This window comes from Podarcis bocagei (genome assembly GCF_964188305.1).
Source record: "Podarcis bocagei genome assembly, chromosome: 5".
Taxonomy (NCBI): Eukaryota; Metazoa; Chordata; class Lepidosauria; order Squamata; family Lacertidae; genus Podarcis; species Podarcis bocagei.
The window spans coordinates 66,467,454-66,487,168 of NC_138129.1; the positions used below are offsets into that span (position 1 = coordinate 66,467,454).

The window sequence follows — 19,715 nt, forward strand, 5'->3', positions numbered from 1 at the left end:
AAATACGTTATTATTGTGCATTGTTAGAATAAAGATTATTCTGGTTCTTGTTCAATATCTTTTGGCATGTATTATACAAAATCGTCCTCTTGCACAGTCAAAGTTAAGCCCTTTTAACAAGCCCATTGTTTTCAATAAGTGAGATTTAAGTGTGTGCTTAATTCTACCATTGAAACAAATGAACTTTTAAAAGTACTTAGCTTTTAGTGGAATTGTGCCTATAGTTATTATGGGAAGAAATTAGCGAACATTCATATACAGAGCCAGTTTCTAGCCTGTCAGACCCAGTACTACTTTCTGTGGCTGAAGGAAATGTAGAGGGATTTCTAAAGGTGTACCGTTTGTTGATTGGGAAGAATCATTGCAAAACAGCAGACAAAGGGGGTATGATTGCAGCGTTGTACTGCTGTTTCTGTTCATCAAATTAGTATATCGGCAGACAAGGAGAGTCTTCATCAGGTTGATCTTTTACTCTGATCTGCCACCTTGTGCTACGGTGAGGTGTGAAGCAAGAATAATAAGGCAGAGAAAGTCATCCCAAAAATCATAGGTTCAAAGAATGTAGGTTCTGATAATGCCCTTGCTACGGATGACAAATCTGACATTTGCAATGTATTTTAAAACCTCATTTATTGCAAGCCGTGTTCAGTTGGCGTTATTCTCCAGCTTACGAAAGCCAAGGGCTGATAGATATTTTCACAGAGGGGAAGAAACCTGACTGGATCTGGACACATCAGAGAACCGTTTCAGTTTAAAGTGTTGTAAATTTAAACAGGGAAAATGGGTAGAGAAAAAAACAGGAGTCCACATCGCCCTCTGGTGTCACAATGTTATATCGCATAAACAACACATATAAATCCGCTTTTTCCTTACCAGTCTAGCTGAGTCCCCAGATACAGTAGTTACAGGGAAAGTTAGAACAGAAGGTTTAGGGGAAAGGAAATGAAGTGATTCATGCTTAGTAATCAGTGCTTAGCACCAAAGAAATGAATGGCTGGAAGGAAAACCCCACACACCCAAACAGAAATTAGTTTTCAGAAGAACAGTTCTTGTTCAGAATCTCCCCAATATATATTTTTTCCTGCTCTGTTTGTTAACATTGTCTCAACTGGACTATTTTTAGGCCTGTCCAGGAGGCAGCATAAATTTCCCACTTTTCCTTCAAATATTTAAGAGAGAAGGAGGAAAGGGATTAAATTGTCAACAGCAACAAACCCAGGCAAAGTGCACTTAATGCTTTTATTCATATGTAATAATGAATAGACTTAAAAGCAATCAAACTGAAAAGGAAGTATTTCCCCCTCAGTGTAAACAAACTTCTGTATGGACAAGCAAAGGAGAGGGCTGTAGCTCAGTGATAGATCTTGCGTTTTACATGCAGAACATTCCAGGTTCAATCCTTGGCATCTCCAGGTAGGGCTGGAAACAGCCTCTGCCTGAAATCTTGGAGAGATACTGCTGGTCAGTGAGGCAGGGAAGAAAGTAAAACAAAATCCAGGTTGGTTTGTTTTTTAATTGTATCATACCTCATGATCTCAACGAGGCATGCAAGGCAGTTCAAGTATTTATAGCTTTCCAAAAGGTGCTGCATTTTACGCCCTTTACATCCAAAACTGGTATTTGTGCTGGCAAGGTGCAATAATCAAAATATTAAATACGTGGCTATTGCGTTTTCTTAGCCTAACAGTTCTGGGAGGTCTTTCATATAGCTGCAAGGCAGCACATCCTTGTATTCTCCCTTACTGCTATGTCTGTTAATAGTTTCAGAATCCAAAGATAAACTAGACCATGGGCTTGTGCTCACCCTGTAGGGAGTCCTTCGGGGGGGGGGGGAATCTTTGAATGATCGATCCTAATGCTGTATCACAAATGGCTTCTCTAGTGCCTCCCTGTTTCAAAGTCTCTTTGTCATGCTGCATAAGGGAGAGCATTTCTTTGAGAAACACCACGTTCACATCACCCTTGAATGTATATCATGAGCAGAGTGGATTTTCTGATCCTGGCCAAAGTGAAATAGCATCAAATGTCACTTACAGCACTTTGCCTTAACATAAAAAATGGAAGATTATGGAAGGGAAAGACCCTTCCTAGGAGGACTGGCTTCCTGGGAGGTCTCCACAAAGACCTGGGTTAGGGTGACATTTAGTCAGTGGAAAGAGTGGTTTTCCTTAGGAGAGGAAAACAAGAAATAGAGAAGACTGAAATGTTTGCAGATGCAGAAAACAAAGTATCTTTCACAGAACCTGGAAGGAACTAGTTGGTTGACCTTAATGAGTGAAATGGAGTAGTTTTTATATTTTAGTCTGTAATCTTAACACATACTTACCTGGGAGTATGGATGGAGGAGGAATTAGGTTCAGCTCACATTTAAATTTAGAATATTTGCGCTTTCCAAGAAGTATGAGAACCAAAACACAGGCAATCTTCAAAACTTGTTCTTTTCCAAGTTTTGGGATGCAGTTCTCCAAACAGAGTTTACGAAAAAACAACAACCCTGCATCCATTAGGAGAAAATGTGTATACAAAATAATACATTTCTGAAATTACATACAAAAATCTAATATATTGTATTAAGATAGGGTGCTTGTAAAAATGTGTACATTAATCAAAACTGCAGACAAAAATGTGCTTATTGGGATAAATTTACAGAAAAATGCTGAAATTTTTTCATGAGGATTTGAAAAAACAAACAAATTGCTGCAGAAATGTGGAGAACAGGATTTAAGATTGGAAAAGTGAGAATCTGAGAGAACTGAAATGGACGGACCCTTCCATCCCTACCTGGAAGTAAGTCCCATTGAACTCAACAGGGCTTCCTTCTGAGTAGACACAGATAGGTTTGTGCTGTTAGTTACCTTAGTAACTTTCAGCTAGTGTATTCTATGATTAGGCTACAGAATGCAAGTCAGCTAGCATGACAATGAATCTGTCACACTCACAGTCAAGAGGTGTACTAAGCAGGCAAAACCTTGTATGTAAAATGCCTGAGATAAAATATATTTCCTGCTTTGCTTTTCTAAACCATCATAATGATCTAGAAAGCACATGCTACTTTCCAAAAACTATTTACCATGTTCTACAGATGTTTCAGTAATATGGCATACACAATTTCACAAGCATGCTTCTGCCTTGAACAGCTATTACCCTTTACTACCTCCCTCAAACTTCCATTTCTTTGGCTAATCCTTTGACTGGCTCATTGATCTAGCTACAGTTTCCTCAAAGAGGGACTCGTTTGCTTGGAAGCAGAGGCACTCTCTATTGAGCAGGCCAGAAGAAGACTGTGATCCTTGGAAAGGCAAGAAGGACCAAAGATGGAAATCTCGCTTAGGGAGGAAGAAGAGAGCAAACTGTATTTAAAATGTGCACAGAGTAAATCACCAATGAACTCTTTACAAATAAAACGGAAATAGGTTTTCATTAGTTCCATACTCACAGTACTTTAATTATAACTACAGGATATATCCCACTATGGCATGCACCAACAAGCCAAACACAGCCCATCATCACCTATGTATCATGGTCCACCAGGTAGCCCCATTTCCATAGTTCTCAACAGGTAGACTTGTTGGATGCTCCTGGTAAGCTGCCATACATGGTTGGTGGGCTACATTCATCTTGATGAGTCACATTTTGTGCAGGCCAGGTCTATACCATATGATTATCTACTAGCAAGAATCAACAGTGTGAAAGTTTCATTAGGGTTACCATAACCCCCAGGTGGCACTGGTGGCAAAATGCCAACAGATTTAAAAGGATCTAGATTGCAACGTTAATAGTTTCCTTAGAAAATATTACTGTGCCCACCTACAATCTCTGGTTAGAGTTTCACCATGGCTTTGAATTTCTGACACAGTCTAATTGGTGAAAGTGTTGAATGACCTTTTTGGGATAAAATGACTTTTCAAAAACAAAACTCTTTCACGGCAAATTATGGAATATGGACTATTTTCCTCAGACTGGAAGAGGGTGATCCAGTCCCTAAAAGTAAGTGCATACTGAGGCGTTAAGGCATATTATTTATCCATTTAAATACATATTTTGGTATACACATTCTTAAGTGCACACAGTTGTGTGGGGTAGATGGGTATTTTGGTCAGCATAATGTTGAGCATTGATTCTGAAAATGTGCAAAAAATAAAATAAAAAAACCACCCCAGGTTTAGTTGTGGTTATTAACACTTCTGGATCTGAAACAGAATGTAATTTTAAACAAGAGTGAAGAACAGAAAATCCTATCTACTTCAACTGAATTTTGAATAGTTATCTTCACAGCTAATCTCTTTTAAACCACCCATCAAAATATGTATACTGAGACAACCCTTACTTCAGTTAGCAGCACTACCTGCACCACAGTAATTGCACCTTATTTCGCAATTATTTTGCACCTTATATATTAACCTGGCAACAGCACAATCGTGGTTAAGTGTCCTGATTTGCCAAACAGATTGTCACAATCATAACTATTCAACACTTCGGACAATTTATGCATAATAAGTCCTCATTTGTATCACTTGGAGCTAATCCATTTATTTTTCATATTTTTTCATGACTGGGAGAAATATAATTGTGGTTGATTAAAAATATGAACAGCGATGATATCAACTAGATGATCACAGATTATCATGTAAGAAATAGAAGAAATCAAACATACCCCACAGTTTAAGGACTAATAAACTCTGTAAAATGTTATTGTAATTTGCGACAATCAACACAATCCACATCAAGTCCCAATAAATCCCAAATTGTACAATGAACATATAGAAAAGATTTACCAAAGAAGTATGGAACTTTCATTAGGGAGTAATCCTATAAACACACAGGCACATGCTTTTTTAAAAATAATACTATTGGGACTGTTCAGTGCAAAACTGTATGCATGTGTGTCTGTCTTGACAGAATTAGGCCCTTGGCTGACCATGGTTTCAAAAGGAGCCTCTATGGGACTAATCCTGAAAGCACTTACTGAGCTGGTCCCAGTATCACAGTATGTACTTTGAGAGATTCAGCCCCTGCTTTGTTCTTATGATCTCCTCCCTCCTGAAGAAGCAGGGAGAGGTTTGCACAAAGTTTTCTTCTACAACTACGGTATTTTGCATTTATAAAGTAATCACACCCAGCAACTGCAAATGAAAATTCAGAGGCTGGTTTGAACACTGGGCTAATAACGCGTTCCAACTGCTCCCACACAAACAAAAAACATTACTAGTCCCTTTCATTAGGTATTATCATGTTCAACAATAAAAAATAAAATGTCACCCTGTTTTGCTGCAGGAATCATCAGACTCCATGTGCTGGGGGAGGATCGTGAAGGCAGTTAACTTGACTATAGAGTTTGGATGAGCAAATGATATTAAAACAGCTATTGTTGTGCCTGTGAGAAACAATGTTGGATATGCTTGGTTTCTGACATACCTTTGACTTGTTTCTTATTCCCCAAGAGAGCACTGGCAGAATAATAGCTTCTGCCACCCTGCTCTTTCAACCTGTTGAATGAATTCTAGAACTTTAAAGCTGCAATACAAGAGAGAATACAGAGGGTGGCTTGAGTCAGTCCAACTTGGAGGAACAGGGTGTGCACCCAACTCGCACTTCTTGTTCTTTGCATCTTTGTAGGACCCCACAGGAGACAGCTGAATAAGCTCTCATCGCCTGCCACAAAGCCTCCGTTACAAAGATGCTGAAAAACAGCCCTTGCAAGTTACCAGTGCTTCCTGCCATCCTAACAAATTTGAATGTCTAGTCACCCCAAATGTTGGGATATTGCACCAGTCCAGTCAAATATTTCCATTAAAAAGTGCCATAGCGCAACACCAGTAGGTCCACAGCGCATGATATGAGATGAAAGTATTTTCTCCTTCAATACAAACTGCATGATATATTATGGTTCTGTCACCTAACACTCTTAATATAGCACTTTATTACTATTTCTAAAGAGCCGTACTATTTCTAATGCGTCAACATTTTATTCATGAAGAACAGGAGCTAATAAAGGAGCTAAATAAATTTATAATGTAGGTCTTAGAAGTGGTTTATGTGTAAAATAATTGTGTCGAATCTCCAGCTAGCAACAAGAATGTCAGAGCTTTGAGAACAGGCTTTGTTGAACGTTTTATGATCACAATATTAAAAGCTAACTGTTTCTATGTAGTCAATAACGTTCTCCTTCCTCCATGTTTCATAGGGTCAGAATGGGTGATGTAATTATTTAATATACCACGGTTCTTTATTCAACAGTCAGTTTACTTGAATTAAAACCACTGTGGTTAGCTGAGTCATCGCTAAATTCCCCTTTTAAGCTTTGATGCCTACACAAACTCATTCTGAGATACAACAGTTTATGTAACATCATCAGCTAGTTATTGCACTTTGTAGTACAGATCTTAGCAACTTCAATTAAAGAGGCAAACTGTTAACACACATCCTGAACTGATGAAAACAAATGAATCTTCTATTAAGTAGCAAAGAGCAATTTCTCACTATTTGTTCTTGTGAATAAATTCGAACGAAAGTCTTTGCACTTATTTTACACTAGAGCAAAATTTGTACAGATTCCCTGCTTTTTCAAGTGTCATTTTTTAAAAAATTGGAAGTGGATATGCAGTGGATACAGAGTATCAGCTATCAGATTGCTTATTTTTCTTCTGTTTTCAAAGATGAACCTTTACTAACTATGTTTCTTTCACTAAAGTTTTATGTGGGGGTTATTTTCAATGTCAACTTTCATGGAAGCAGGACTTATAGGAACCAGGGCAATAGAAGTCCTTTCAGAAGAGAAAAATGCAGTTGTTTTTCTAACAGGAGAACGATGCTAATGACATTTTGGCAAATAAATATGTAATAGGCATCATTTGAAATATATATATATATATATATATATATATATATATATATATATATATTCATTCTGGTTTCTAATGTTGCATGTAAGATAAACTATGAACGAGGACAAAATAGGACATTTTAAAGGTTATATCCATATGTCTTTGCAGATTGTGCAGCATGAATGATGTTTAACATAACATTTACAACATGTAGAGATGTGGCTGACATGTGGAATAGAGCCACAACAGGCATTTGGGGAAATTCTTCAACCAAATGTTTGTGAAGGGAGAAAACACTGGTATATTTTTTGCAAATTGGTGGCTTTTTTGAAAAAATGGCACTGATATGTTATCATCTGTCTTATGTAGCATTCAAATTATTGTTGTTATTTGTGTGCATGAACATGTGTGTTTTAGAGCATGTGTGTATGATCAAAACTCTAATCCTTCTATAGATTTTTCCAGACCTAAGCACTATGTTCTATAAGCCAACCAACCAGATACTGTACAGTATAAATTCAATAGGAAGAACAATACTGATATGTAGAACTTATCACTAATTATAAAAATACAATAAAATAAAGGGATGGTCATTTTCTCTGCAGCCTTATAAAAATTCTGACTTTGAATGAACAAAGGAAATGTTACATTCACAAAGGAGTCTCAGAGAGATATCTTCTGCTTTGTACAGGTTTGGAATATGCTTTGAACTTGACAGACTGAAAAATGTACCAGCTATTACTTTTTCTGCTGTGCTCAATGTTTGGAGTAGTTCCTTTACCCCAATGGTGGTTCATTTTACAGCCAATAGCACCTTTTGTCCTTAAGAAAAGATTCGGTACCCTTGAGCTAAGCATCTACAAAAAATAAAATTGAAAAATTCCCCTCCCATTTGTTGGTGAGGAAGCGAAAAGCAGTATCTTATGAAGGCACACCCATGCTGAACTGACGAGAAAATCAAAATCAAAGCATAACTGCACAGTGCAGTCATATCACAAGGCTCATTCTTGAAATCTGAGTATCATGCTAGAAGAAAATCTAGGTATGTGATCTAATTTTGAAGAAATGAATCAAAGGCAAGATTATTTAGCTTTTTTGTAAAAAAAAAATGTGTAAATGAAGATAGACTCTTATTTAAAGAGGGAAATGGATGTTTGTATTGCAGCCTTAAAGATCACTTTTTTTTAACTGCAATATTTGGGTTCTTTTTATGTAAACTACAGTCTGCAAATCAGCAGACCATGACTGAATGTTTTTTTGAAAAGTTATAGATTACAAACATGAACTCACAATTAATATCCTCTAAAAGTAATTTCAGAGCTCTCACGTCTTTTTTTAAAAAAAAAGAAGAAAAAGGACAATGTGTACTTCTTCACAAGGTAATGCAGCTAATAAAAAAGAGAGTAGAATTAAAGTATTTACATAATGAGCAATTCTACAGAAGGCGATCATCCCCACATAAGCACTGCTGATTATATCCCACGCCGCTTTTTAACAAACTCTACCAGATTGGATCCAGTCATCAGCACTTTCAAAGAATCCTTAAAAGCCATTCATGGTTCTTTACATTTATTGTAGAACGACGTTCTTCAGGTACATTAAGCTGGTGTAAGAGGACAGTGTCAACACAAGGAACCAGCAGGATAATAGAACTTCAGCAGCCCCAGTGATTCCAAGCTGGGTTGTACTTGGAGCTGGAAAAGAAACAAAGAAAGAAAGAAAACAGGTTATTTAGAATCTTTTTGAGCTTTCCTCACTTTTTCGTCTTACAATCAGCTATAAATTATTTCACCAATAGATTTCAAAATAGCAACTTTCAGCAAAGCAGAGCTGAAAAGGAAACCACACTTTTGCACCACTAAAATTCCTCTATAGCAAGCAGAATTTTATGATATAGACGAGGGCTGGTTCACACACTACATTTTTAAAAGAGGGAATGCATATGCTTTATTTCCCCACTTGTCTATTATGGAATCCTGGAAAACGAAGCAGATTCCTTTATGTCAATAGGCAGATAGGGCTATTTCATATTGTATAGAAGGTACATGTTCAAGGATGGCTGTGAAACAGAGAATTTTAGAACTTCTTTATTACAGCAAAAATGGCTCTTGCTACAATTTCCCTTCTCTCAGCCACTTTCTCCACAGCCTAAGCAAGTACGTTCTTTCCTGGACCTAAAGTGTTGGTATATACTAATTCTTCCCCCATGTAGGACTTTCTTTTATACAAGAAACTCCGCTCTGTCTATCTGTCATCTATCCATCCATCCATCTTAGGCAAACAAAATCACAGTGCAAAATGAACTATGGTGATTATTTGCCTTTGCCACCAGCTCAGTCTACTGCATAAAACTTTCTTTCACCCAGCTCTCTATAATGTTGAAATATGCTTCTTGTGCAGGGCTCTCACTACCATTTGGCCGCCATAGAGGCTCTCTGCTGGAGGATAGACTTGTGTGTGCCCTCAGTTGCAAGGACCATGTTGTCCCATTAGTATTGTCGAAGTAAGATCCAGTTGTCAGTTCAGTTGACTTCTGAGCGTTGAATGGAGAGGGGGAGATGCCTTTTTGTTCTTTGCTTCAGGCAGCAAAGGGTCTTGGGGTGGTTATCTTCTTTTGTATTTAGTTTCAGATGCATTCAGAATCTGTGGCGGCTGCTCCTCAGTGCTTGGTGGCAGCACTGTCCTCCTGTTCATTGTTGTTTTGTTTATACTCAGACACATTGTGCTGCAAGTGAATGTGTGCCTGTGCATAGGGTTGTCATATTCCCAAAAGTGAAAATCTGGACAAAGTTGTTGACCTCCCCCCACCGCACCCCAACTTTTTGCTGATTCGGTAAAAATCCTCCCAGGTGCCATTTTGATGTGTCCAGGAAAACCCGGACATATGGCAGTTCTGGCTGTGCATAACCTCTGGATTGTGCACCACCAAACTTTAATGTACCTCTGCGGCATCCTGCATCTTGCCTCTGTAAGTGCCTTCACCTGGTATGATCATGGTTCTTGATGTGTGGCTACTCAACTTGGCTGGCAGGCAACCATGGCCCATTTCCATGTAAACAGCACTTCATGATGCTACAGGAGTTTAGAAGTGCAATCCCAGTTGTGCTTTTGTTGTTTCCCTAATTGCTTTAGGATGCAATGGGCTTGCTGTGGTATAGTACACTGTGTGAAGAAGGATAGCATCCTACCCTTCAGCAACTGTTCAGAAAAACAGTCCATGGCTCTCAGCAGTGTGTCCCAGTAAAACCAAGTTGTTTGATCACAGCTTGATACAGCTGTTTTGTGGAACATTGAGTTCATTGTCTGAATGCCTCTCTCAGCTGGTCCACTGAAATGTGGGGGTCTCAAGATTGCAGTATATGTTATTTCCCACTGTATTGCTTGTATTCATTCCTTGTCTGTAAGAGACATGGTCCGCTGTCAAATATTTGAGGAACACCAGGTTTTGCAAAGATGACTTTTTAATTTGGTTACACTGAAGTCTGCTGAATTATCTTGGAGGGTATTTGGAGGAACAATGAATTGGGAGTAGGTACAAATATCTAAGAAATACCTGCAGTTATACTGAGCTGTGATAGTTTACAGATGTTACTGGAGCAAAGCACTTTACACCTTGTCTTGTCTGACTACTTTGTCACCACTGCTTTGTGATGAGAGGATCTTTCATTGCCCAGCATGGCTGCAGTCCAGGATTCATATGCTTTCTTTTGCTTGTCCAGCCTTTTTCTTTTAGCCTCTGTTCTGAACTCTGCATCAGAACTCTGTACTTGCATAATAAACTCTTCCTTCACAAACATCATCTGTGTCATTTCCACAGATTCCTGCTAATGTTCTTGATAAGGAGCGTCTCTTTTTATAGCTATGCAGTCATGTTACAATAGGCAGAGAAGCAGATACTTTGCCAGAGACTTTGAAAATACAATACTTCCTAAGTAATGAACTTCTAGATGCGGATTAAACAAGCTTCTAGTCCATATTCCGAGGCATAGGCTGGTATTAGGGCTGAGCCACATGTTCTACATCAGAGGTGGCCAATTCCCGAGAGACTGTAATCTACTTTCAGATTTAAAATCTGGCAATGATCTACCCCTGCTTTTTGGGGGTTCAGGTCAAAGTTGTTGAACTTGTTGAGGGGGCGGGGCAGGAGTCAGTTTCAATGACACTGAGGAAAGGGAGCCAGAGATAGACCCGCAATCTACCAAAACCTCGCGGGTTTGTGATCAACCTATTTTCCTCCCAATTTTTTTTATTGATTTTCCACATTTATAACAAATATGACATATAAAACACACAAAGAAAACACATTACAATACTAAAAACAAAAAAACAAAACAAAAATATAAACACATATTACGTACTTGTAGAACCTGATTTAACTTTCATTGTTAACTGACTTCCTCAAATCCCCAACTGAATTTCATTGTATCACCTTCATCTTTCTAATAAAATTAACTCTTTCAATTTACTACCTTCTTCTCTTTTCTTAATAGTCTCAGTCCATATTTCTTTACAATTCCTCCTTATTCTAATCCTAGGCCTATTTGATACTTTCAAGTGACTTCTAATGATCTTATGTTACAATATTTAGCTAAATACCGTATTTTTCGCCCCATAAGACGCACCGGCCCATAAGACGCACCTAGATTTTAGGGGGGGAAATGAAGGAAAAAATTTTTATTTCCCCCCCAGGTGCGCTGCGCTACACCAGGAGCTTGGGGCGTGCGGAGCTCAGCGCGCCCCAAGCTTCTGCGTGCCGGCAAGGTCTCCGCTAGCGTGGGAGAGCCGGCGCCTCTCCCAGGGCTAGCGGACCCCTGCGCTAATCCAGAAGCTTGGGGCGTGCTGAGGTCAGCGCGCCCCAAGCTTCTGCATGCCGGCAAGCAGTCCGCTGCCGCCCCAAGCCTTGCGCACCCGGCGGGACCTCCTGCCGGGTGCGGGAGGCTTGGGGCGGCAGCGGACTGCTTGCCGGCATGCAGAAGCTTGGGGCGCGCTGACCTCAGCACGCCCCAAGCTTCTAGGTGCGCGCAAGCAGTCCGCTGCCGCCCCAAGCCTCCCGCACCCGGCGGGACCTCCTGCCCGGTGCGGGAGGCTTGGGGCGGCAGCGGACTGCTTGCCGGCATGCAGAAGCTTGGGGCGCGCTGACCTCAGCACGCCCCAAGCTTCTAGGTGCGCGCAAGCAGTCCGCTGCCGCCCCAAGCCTTGCGCACCCTGCCTTCAGGGCGCCCGACGCTCCGAGAAGCAGGCTGCTATCCGCAGCCTAGGCAGCCCTGTGGGACCTCCCACAGGGCTGCCTGGGCTGCGGAATGGTTCCCGAAGCGTCGGGCGCTCTGCCTTCAGGGCGCTCGACGCTGCGAGAAGCAGGCTGCTATCCGCAGCCTAGGCAGCCCTGTGGGACCTCCCACAGGGCTGCCTGGGCTGCGGAATGGTTCCCGAAGCGTCGGGCGCTCTGCCTTCAGGGCGCTCGACGCTGCGAGAAACAGGCTGCTATCCGCAGCCTAGGCAGCCCTGTGGGACCTCCCACAGGGCTGCCTGGGCTGCGGAATGGTTCCCGAAGCGTCGGGCGCTCTGCCTTCAGGGCGCTCGACGCTGCGAGAAGCAGGCTGCTATCCGCAGCCTAGGCAGCCCTGTGGGACCTCCCACAGGGCTGCCTGGGCGGCGGAATTGTTCCCGAAGCGTCGGGCGCTCTGCCTTCAGGGCGCCCGACGCTCCGAGAAGCAGGCTGCTATCCGCAGCCTAGGCAACCCTGTGGGACCTCCCACAGGGCTGCCTGGGCGGCGGAATTGTTCCCGAAGCGTCGGGCGCTCTGCCTTCAGGGCGCCCGACGCTCCGAGAAGCAGGCTGCTATCCGCAGCCTAGGCAACCCTGTGGGACCTCCCACAGGGCTGCCTGGGCTGCGGAATGGTTCCCGAAGCGTCGGGCGCTCTGCCTTCAGGGCGCTCGACGCTGCGAGAAGCAGGCTGCTATCCGCAGCCTAGGCAGCCCTGTGGGACCTCCCACAGGGCTGCCTGGGCTGCGGAATGGTTCCCGAAGCGTCGGGCGCTCTGCCTTCAGGGCGCCCGACGCTCCGAGAAGCAGGCTGCTATCCGCAGCCTAGGCAACCCTGTGGGACCTCCCACAGGGCTGCCTGGGCGGCGGATATCTTCCTGAAGCCTGGAGAGCGAGAGGGGTCGGTGCGCACCGACCCCTCTCGCTCTTCAAGCTTCAGCGAAAGCCTGCATTCGCCCCATAAGACGCACCCAGATTTTCCCTTCATTTTTGGATGGGAAAAAGTGCGTCTTATGGGGCGAAAAATACGGTAGTCTTTAAATTTCTTCCAATCTTCTTGGTACTCCTCTTCTTTCTGATTGCGGATTCTTCCAGTCAGGTCGGCCAGCTCCAAAAAGTCCAACATCTTCATCTGCCATTTTTCTATCGTTGATATTTCTTGCGATTTCCAATTTTTGGCTAATAAAAGTCTTGCCACTGTAGTGGCATACAAAAACAGTCTAACATATTTTTGGGGCAGTTCCAATCCTGGATTGTGATCAACCTATTGGACATCCCTGCTCTTCATGAATCTGGCTCACCCTCACAAGCCTTTGCAATGCGTGAGGGAGATGGGGATGGATTGTCTCAACTTTGGTGTCATCGGAGTTGATCACATGTGATGAGAGGACATGTTCCATGCACTTTACTCCTTGGGCCAAGCACTGTTCTATCTGTTTCTCACATTTTTCAGTATCTTGTTATGTTTCTCATGTGTGGATGCTGTTACACTCATGTCATTTGCTATTATGTGCACTTCTATGGTATCTCCAAATGTGTCATAATTATTTTGTTGAAGCACTTCAATATTTGACTTAATTCCAAAAGGTAGACTAAGAAATTTGAATCTGCCCCATGGTGTGTTGAAAATACATAGGTCAGCGGAATTCCCTATCCAGTCCATTTTGCCAAATGCATATTTTGCATCCAGAATCCTAAAGATGTTTATACCAGCGAAACGACAACGAACATCTGCTGCCATTGGAATGAAATAATGTTGTCCTCTATTCTGGGATCCAAGAAAATCTGCAGCTTGCCATTTTTCACTCTGTCAGTGATGCTCAAGTGCTCAGGCTATTAACCCATGGGGTAGACAGAGTCATTCTGGCTATAAACCCTTCTTTCTCCAAAAGCTCAAGTGATATTTTTTTTAAAAGGCTGTTAAAATGGTATCTGCATACCCCCAATTTGATGGATGGCTGTGCTGGATTTGTGGATCTATGGTTTATCCCACAAATTTTGCTGGGTTCCTAAAAATTCCATTCATCTTTCGTTTGGGGCAGTTTGTGCCAATTCAAGCTGAGATGTGGTCAGGCATCCTGACCTAACAATAGTGTGGTAGATGAAGTGGTGATGAAAAAATTGAAGACTAGTTTTGAATCTTCCTATAGCTGCTATGTCTTGTCACAGAATGAACAGAGCCTGTGAGGTGGTGTTCTCCTTGGCCTCCTGTGGCCTGGCTTTGATCCTGGTGCCTTGAGTGCTATGCTGCTTTAGGACTTGCAGACTTCCAGGAATTTGTCACTCTGTCACCCAGCCATGAACTCAGTCTGTGTGTGTGCAACTTCAGAGTCTCTGCAGATGTGTTACTGCCTTTTATAAACTCAGATTCCCTTAGTAATGTCTCCTTTAGTTTCTTAATCTGTCACACTGAACACAGTTTTGACCCTGAGCATGTATGATCCTCAATGCCCCAAAGTGCACTGAACACATTTTGTTTCTTCCTTTATGTTCTGAAAGATTTTAAATGTTAAAGTTTCTGTTTCTGTTAAATGAGAACGACAGTAGAACCGGTAAACCCTAAAAACAATGTTTTTATGATAATGTGATTTCTTAGGACTGTTTAATCACCATCCATTGTTGGCCCCTTTGTATCTGACTGCTGAGCTAGGGAACCCTTCTTCAACCTGGTGGACTCTTAAATAAATAAATGTTGGAAATTGCTCCAGGGAAGAGAGACAGAGCAAAAGAGATTTCACAGTCTCTCATATGATGAGGTTAAATATACAAGAGCATTTTACTGACCATTTAAATGAAGCAATATCATCAAGCTTTTAGATCGTTATCAGAAAAGTTATTAACTCTTTAGAAAAGAGATCCAGCAGGATCTCACTAGTCCCAGCTGAGGCCTTGCATACTAATGAGATCATTTAAAAATAATAATTAAATATACACTTAAAATGCATACTCTTAAAAGATCACATACAGATTGTTAAAATAAAAATTACAGCAACAGCCCTTTCATTAAAAGTAAGCAACCCTAATAGAGAAGAAAGTTCCAAAGGGCTGATTGCAGCAAGCTGCCAATTCTGTTCCCCTTATCTATACTTAAAAGCAATCATAAAAACAGGAAGAATAAAATTACAATATGATAAAATAATCATAATAATCATCATAGAAAGCTTTAAAAGAATGAGTGGCATAAAATATATTTCATGGTGGAATACAAGGTTCATATTTCTACCAAACATACCAAATATTCATGAATGTTGCCAAATAAATTCATTCCCACTAAGTATGTTTGCTTATATATATATATCACTAACAGCCTCCAAGCTGTTACAACATGCTTCTAGAACTTGAGTACATAGTTACAACTCCACCACATATGCCAATATGTTCCTTGTACGTTATAACTTTGCCAGCATAAGGGAGAACCTGATCTCACCATAGAAGCTAGTCAGATTGGGGTTTAAAACCAGTAGTGGACTACCTTCAAAGAATTCTCCCTAATGTTAGTAGACATGGACTTAAAGGAACAAGTGGACCAGAACTTAGGCTATTGAGAATCTTTCTATGCCCTTTTAAAATGTGTGTGGGGGGTGTTATTGGGTTGTTGTTGTTTTTATTTTGCTTATGTACTTTGTGGTTTTACATTCTGATTTTATTCTGTGAACTGCCCTGAGACCTGCAGGTATAGGGTGGTATAATTATTCAATCAATCATCATCATCATCATTCAGTTCACCTGTAGGGTCTGGCTCCCACACTGATTTCAAAATAGTAAGTGGAAAGAACCGCAATTGTAGAGAATATATCAAAGACCCTGCCTTTCTGGGCACTTGCTCATAGCTGTCAACGTTTCCCATTTTTAAAGGGAAATTCCCTTATTCCGAATAGGATTCCTCGCAAGAAAAGGGAAAAGTTGACAGCTATTCACTTGCTACAGCTAGATGTTCATAAAGTTTCAGCGCACTAGTGGCTACATCATGCAATAAGAATGCAATTTAAGTATGTTGGTGCACCAGCCCTGGGCCTTTGAAGATGCAGCACGTTACTATGCCCTCAGAAACAAGATGTCTCTCTTTTCTTTAGAGACGTTTCCCCCCTAAAATCTCAGTGTCTAGTTTATTCACACAGATTTCCCTCCTCTTAATTCCTGTGTCATTGCTCCTTAATATTGACAAAAATATGCTAAAAATATGAACAATTCTCACAGTATATGTATTATCATATGCATGCATACTCCAGGTTTCCATAAAGTAACTAGCGCATAAGCAGAGACATACAACAATGCACACAACTGTATAAAAATACTTACTGTATTTTTCCTTGTATAAGGTGCCCCCATGTATAAGATGACAACTATATTTTTAACACAAAATTAAGTTGTTTAGCTTTTTGGGGGGCGGGGCGGGGTGGGGGAGGTCACTTCTACCAATCGCTCACCTGCCTGCCTGTCACTGCCAATCGCACATCTCGCTGCACCCGCCAATTGTCTGCCCGCTCACCGCCACCAACAGCCCACCTGCTGCAGCTGCCAATTGCCTGCCAGCCTTGCCACAGCCGCCAATCACCTGCTCGATTGCCGCAGCCACAGCCAATCGGCAGCAGGCCTTGCCGCAGCCACCAGTCACCTGCCCAGTCACTGCTGCCAATCTCCTGCTTGCTGCTGCCATTAAACACACGTCCCCCCTCTGCATTCACTATCCGTGTATAAGACGACACCCAGTTTTTGCCTTTTAGCAAAAAGCATCATCTTATACACACAAAAATACGGTATGTATTATTAGTCAAATTATGCTGCATAAATGTAGTACATAGTAGTTCCCTCTTCATTTGACTCTTTTATAAATGTTGTATATATGATGTATCACTTGTTGTGTATAGCTTGAATATAAGTAGTTGAGCTTTTGAGAAATGCACAGGGGGCTGGGACATAAGCAGGCACTCAATACAAGAGGTGGTCTCAAGGAGGTGGGAATTGCCAATTTCCAGTATAATTCCATTTAAAGCTTCTTCCTCCTCCATCCTCACTCCTCCTTCTGCTATGGGGCAATGACTGTGATTACAGTCATACCTCTTGTTAGGTTTGCTGCATGTTATGTTCTTTCAGGTTACGTCCCGCGGCAACCCGGAAGTACCAGAAAGGGCGACCTCTGGGTTTTGCCGCTCGCGCATGTGCAGAAGCGCTAAATCATGCTTCGCGCATGCGCACAAGTGCCAAATCGCAACCCACACATGCGCACACGTGCTGCTGCGGGTTGCGCTCTTTTCATGTTGCGAACTGGCCTCCAGAACGGATCCCCTTCACAACCAGAGGTACCACTGTACAGAAATGGCTGCAGAGATGTCTGGGTGTGCAGCTTGGCTCACACCAAAGCAGCTAGACTAGGGTCTATGCCTCTGAGCACTGGAAATTATTGTTCCCTCAACTGAATTCCAATGCAACTTAAAAAGCAAAAATGCTAATCTAAAAGCCAAATCCATTTCTACTTTTCTCTTATTCATGTGTTTAAGGAAATGGGGCATCTGCAGTTGTTATTGATTTATAACATTAAGATAAAGGTAAGCAAATGAGCCGTGCGACTCTCTAAGCTTTCATTTCAAGTTCTTTGGCAGTAGCAAAGGTATCTGTAAAGCAAGATGTTTTGGTAATCAACTTCCAAAATAGACAACAATGCATTTAATTCAAAGTACCCACAATTCACGTCAAGGGCTAAGTTGAGAGAAGTAGAAATGCAAATGAAGGTCTGACCTCAATTTTGCACAAAGGCTTGAATACAGAACACAGGCAGAGCAGGTGAAATAAATGGGGTTGAGGCTGATGAAGCAAATTAAATAAAGTCAAAGTTGTCAAAATGAATTAAACAATGTTGGAGTTGCTGAAGCAAATTATTCAAAGCCAAAGTTGTTTTTTTTAAAAATGGCCCATATCAATTCCATGTGTTCAGCTAATAAACTGAACCTTTAGATTTCATTTGTGAATTTGAAAAAGCTCTCTTTGTCTCAGCCATAATCAGTCACGGACCTTGCCACAAGGAACCTAAGCCACACTTCATTCTGAACTGTGCCTTTAAATGCCTTGTAAAAAGCCTTCAACTGGTTTTTGAGCTAGTGCATATGTAAATAATAATAATAATAATAATAATAATAATAATAATAATGAAGCACTGCTCCAAACAGATATTTTGCATTGTCCAAGCTCTGTGCTGATAACTTTTGTAGACTACTAATTAAATACCTTCCCCTCTATCCAATCAAGGCCCTCTTTTGATGTGTGCCTGGCCACTCCAGGCTGGGGAAACAAATGGAGCAGCTGTTGTCGCATGGCCCATCAGCCTGGCAACGGTGATGAAGTATTTCTCCCAATACTCTTCTCATCACTGTTATGACAATGTACGTTGGGAGGAAGTACTCCTCTATTTCTCTAACAATGTCAGATACTATGATAGCGGATTATACGAGCAAGACGGTGGACAGATTCCAGCCTGTTTCCAAGAAAAGTTCCAACACCCCTGCTTCTCTCACACCAAAGAGGAACAGAAGCAGGTAGTTCAGAATGACAACTGCCACTGATGCACATTTTGAGTAGCAAACAGTAATTGAATTTCTCACAGCTGAGGAGATCTTGCCAACTGAGATTCACCACTGCATGATGAATGTATACAGACCTCTACATGTTGTGAATGCTGGATACGCTCTTTGAAAATTGAGCTTAAAGCTAGACCTTATGGCAGCCAGCAGGAATAACTATTAACAAAGAGAATGCACAGATAGCAATTGAACTGGTTGGCAAAGACTGACACATCACATGGCACGAATTGAAAGGAAATCTCTGCATCATTTAGTGCACTACACTAGCCACGGAGGCCATTTGCACAGAATGCTGCGGGCCTACACAAAGGAGCATTGTTCTGCCTCAAATCACGATGGGTGTTAGGAGAAGGCTCTAGAAAGCATCTGTCCACGATCAAGGGACCTTGAAAAGGAGTAACATATTTTTTAAAAAAAATGTTTTCTGTCTGATACTACACTAGCCATTTTTTGAGATCTTCAGGAAATAACTTTCTGAAGTCTGAATGGCTGAAGAAACTATGCACTGAAGCACTAAAAAATATGGCCAAATGGTATTATGGCAGAAATTCTTTGTATTAACATGAATAGCAGGTGTTATACGCCACTTAATCTCTTATGTATATATGGCACACTGTAAATTGGACAATTGGTGTTATTCTAGGGATGGGTTTATTTGTGTGTGTTTGTTTGCCTTCACACTGGTTGGTTTATGGTGGTTTTCTACCTTATTGAGAGCTACTGATCATGATTGTTGTGTACAGTGGTACCTCGGGTTACATACACTTCAGGTTACATATGCTTCAGGTTAAACCCAGAAATATTACCTCGGGTTAAGAACTTTGCTTCAGGATGAGAACAGAAATCGTGCAGTGGCAGCACAGTAGCAGCAGGAGGCCCCATTAGCTAAAGTGGTGCTTCAGGTTAAGAAAGCACCATGCTTTCTTTATATCCTTGGGCTCTCCAAGAAGCAAGGCTGTCCAAAATGTCTGCAAAGCATTGAAGAACTCTGTGTTTATTTATTTTTGTTGTTAAAACACAGCAGTGGAAAATTTATTTAAAAGGCAAAAGTTTT

The 19,715-nt window shown here is 41.3% G+C and overlaps 2 protein-coding genes across 10 annotated transcripts in view; one reads left to right on the forward strand and one right to left on the reverse strand.

Moving 5' to 3' along the window:
• The window catches only part of LOC308586811 (uncharacterized protein), a 99,838-nt gene that overhangs the window by 63,699 nt on the left and 16,424 nt on the right, over positions 1–19,715 (forward strand). The gene's annotated exons all lie outside the window — the stretch shown is intronic.
• Positions 7,472–19,715, reverse strand: part of NEGR1 (neuronal growth regulator 1) — a 457,176-nt gene continuing 444,932 nt past the window's right edge. For both annotated transcript variants that reach the window (XM_081193857.1, XM_081193858.1), the window contains one exon: positions 7,472–8,518. In XM_081193857.1, coding sequence (XP_081049983.1) covers positions 8,394–8,518 — 125 coding nt within the window. In that variant the 3' untranslated portion in view covers positions 7,472–8,393. The remainder of the gene's footprint in view (positions 8,519–19,715) is intronic.